At 34.9% G+C, this 2,656-nt stretch overlaps 1 protein-coding gene across 1 annotated transcript; it reads right to left on the bottom strand.

Moving 5' to 3' along the window:
• Positions 1-588: 588 nt before the first annotated feature.
• Positions 589-2,392, bottom strand: LOC126765561 (uncharacterized). Its single transcript, XM_050483169.1, has 3 exons — positions 2,300-2,392; positions 1,182-2,206; positions 589-710 (listed from the first exon to the last, which is right to left on the bottom strand). The coding sequence occupies exons 2-3, from the start codon at positions 2,203-2,205 to the stop codon at positions 589-591; spliced, it is 1,146 nt and encodes a 381-aa protein (XP_050339126.1). The 5' UTR covers position 2,206; positions 2,300-2,392.
• Between the last annotated feature and the right edge of the window lie 264 nt (positions 2,393-2,656).

Genomic DNA, 2,656 nt, shown 5'->3' with positions numbered 1-2,656 from the left:
TTTTTTTTTTTTTTTGTATGTATGTATGTATTTGTCACTGCACTTTGATTTCACTTGCAATAATTGTTTTTTTTTTTTGTATATAGTGAATTGCACTAAATTTTGTATATGTGTATGTATGTATGTATATGTCGCCTCACTGCACGAATTGTGTAAGTTAACCTCCTTTTGTCTATATGTTTATGTCACAAATTTGATTTTTTCTTTTTTTTTTTGTTTTCAATAGTGCCGTTCTTTGCGGCTCGAAGGACCAATGTTGGGTTCACTGCCCGCTTCACTTACCACTTGATCGCTTTCTTTCCTTTTAAATAAAAAAAATCGGGATTCACACTTGTGTCTTAACACTATATGTATTATAATAGTAGCACTCGATTTGTAGGCGTTCTCACAATCGAAATTTTCCCTGGATTTGTGGGTTTTCCCTTTTTTCAACTTAAACTAAACGTCAATTGCGGATTTTAAAAGTATGGAGGTGGATCGAGCTGTGTAGCGGTGGCGGACAAGCGACGTGGATTCAAAAAGGTGGTCGAATCTGAACTGGCTTGTGCAAAGCGGACCCTTTTTCAGTGGAGAGATGTGGTGTGTGTTTTAGTGTGTGGATCCTGCGCTCGCGCGTGTGGGTGGTGTTGATGTGGAGTGTGGTGATGTCGAGGTGAGTGTGGTGAGTGTGCGTGTTAGTGATGGGTGTGGGTGTGGTGTGGGGCAGGCGACTAAGGCTCAATTAGCCAAAGTTGAATATAAATGAAATATGAAAATATTTTGATGTTTATGTGGTTGCAAATGACAAATTAGAAATTGAAAAAATGAAATTACAAAAGCAGGAGAGGTTGGCAATGGAAGAGCTTAGGCTCAAATATAAATAATTTTACAATGCACTACATTTTTAGTTCACTTTTGTTATGCATTTATTTTTATTATTAAGTATATGTTTTTTTATGTTTTAAATGAAGTTTTTATGTTATAAGTTTTGTTGTGATATTAACAGTTAGTGCCTTTTGAAGAATACGAAAATGAAATGATAAATGTACCTAACCCAAAATAAAAGAACCAAAATCAAAAATATAGTTGGATTATAATTAAGCAAAATAATCATGCATTTTTATTAACTTGTATGATTAAAGTACAAATGCATATACATACATATGTGTATAAGTATTTAATATTTTGGTTTTGTATATAACGAAGCAAGCAATTTCTCATATTATTTTCTGATGATAAAGGGAATTGAGGCATCAAAACTTCATTGTTGTTTTCATTATCTATATCGAAACTGAATAACATGTTGTGAAGAATACAACACACCATAATCCAGTCATTGCATTCCTTCTTATTTGACGTTGAAAGCATTCTAAATTTAAGCTCCTTTAAACTACCGAATTTCTCTTTCAAAAGTCCAAAACAATTCTCAATTCGTACACGGTATTTGGAAAAATACGCGTTGAATAAATCCCTTTCTTCTTTTCTATGTTCAACACTGTTTTGCCGGAAGGGCGTTATTAAATATGGTTTCAGTGGATAGGCACTATCTCCCGCGACCCACTGTGATGTCGACAAGAATCGTTCCGGATGCTTTGCTAGTGAACAATTTGAAAATATTTTCGCGTCATGTACACTGCCTGGGTAACCAATCGTCACCTGTCTTATGCGCAATTTATAGTCACAAATCGCTTGTAGTTTTACAGAATATTGACGTTTACGAGAATAGTAAATTTCATGCTGCATAACTGGTGCTTCAGCTAATTTTATTTCGGAACCATCGATGTAACCCACACACCCTGGCATTTCTTTCGAAGTTGCGGACACAATTTCCAGTCTTTCTCTTTCATTGGGCCAGTATAAAAACTCATTTTTTAATCGCAATATGGCTGTAAAAATTCGTTGCGTTACATTTTTAATAGTGCGTCCATCATCCACACCAAATAAGGAAGCCACTTTTCGAACAGATTGTCCATCGCCGGAAGATCCCAACCGATACAGCACTATTTTGAGTTGCAGTTCGATTGGAAGTTGTGAAGTACTTGAACTTGTCTTAAAAACAGCGTCATTTTTAATTAATTCTAAGATACGTTCGCATTCCTCCGGGCGAACACGAAGCATCTGATTGAATCTGCTTTCGTCAAGATTCCTTAGCACATATCGCTGCCAACTGGAACATTTTGGTAAGCCGAAATGAACGCTTCTTCTGTTGCTCAGCAAACAGCTCATACTGATCAAAAAACTTTCAATAGCTTCGTCTTCTTCGTCACCTGGCAAAGTATAGATATTTGTATTTAATGAAGAAATGTATGCAAATACTCACTTGATTCAACTCCTAATAGAGCCAATGCATGATTTTCACATAAAGAAGCTATAATTTTATTTTTCTGACTTTCTCGTGGCATTTCTGTCTTCTTAATTTTTCACTATCAGCTGATTAAGTGTAGAAATATGACAAAATATGACATACAACAGTTAAGGGTGCTCACAAGTGTCGTATTTTTTAAGAATATTAAAATACGACATAAGACATACAACAAAGCTTGTGAATTGCCTAAATGTCATAAAAATAATAATAAACAACAAATAATAAACTCACACTTCGAAAAATTATTAGACACGATTAACCTTAAAGCCATTAAACAAAGAATGGTATTGCAGGAAATACACAGGGAACTGT

The sequence above is a fragment of the Bactrocera neohumeralis genome, unplaced genomic scaffold (genome assembly GCF_024586455.1).
Source record: "Bactrocera neohumeralis isolate Rockhampton unplaced genomic scaffold, APGP_CSIRO_Bneo_wtdbg2-racon-allhic-juicebox.fasta_v2 cluster10, whole genome shotgun sequence".
Classification (NCBI taxonomy): Eukaryota; Metazoa; Arthropoda; class Insecta; order Diptera; family Tephritidae; genus Bactrocera; species Bactrocera neohumeralis.
Note: the sequence above shows the minus strand (reverse complement) of the source record. Positions and strands in the feature narration are given on the sequence as shown.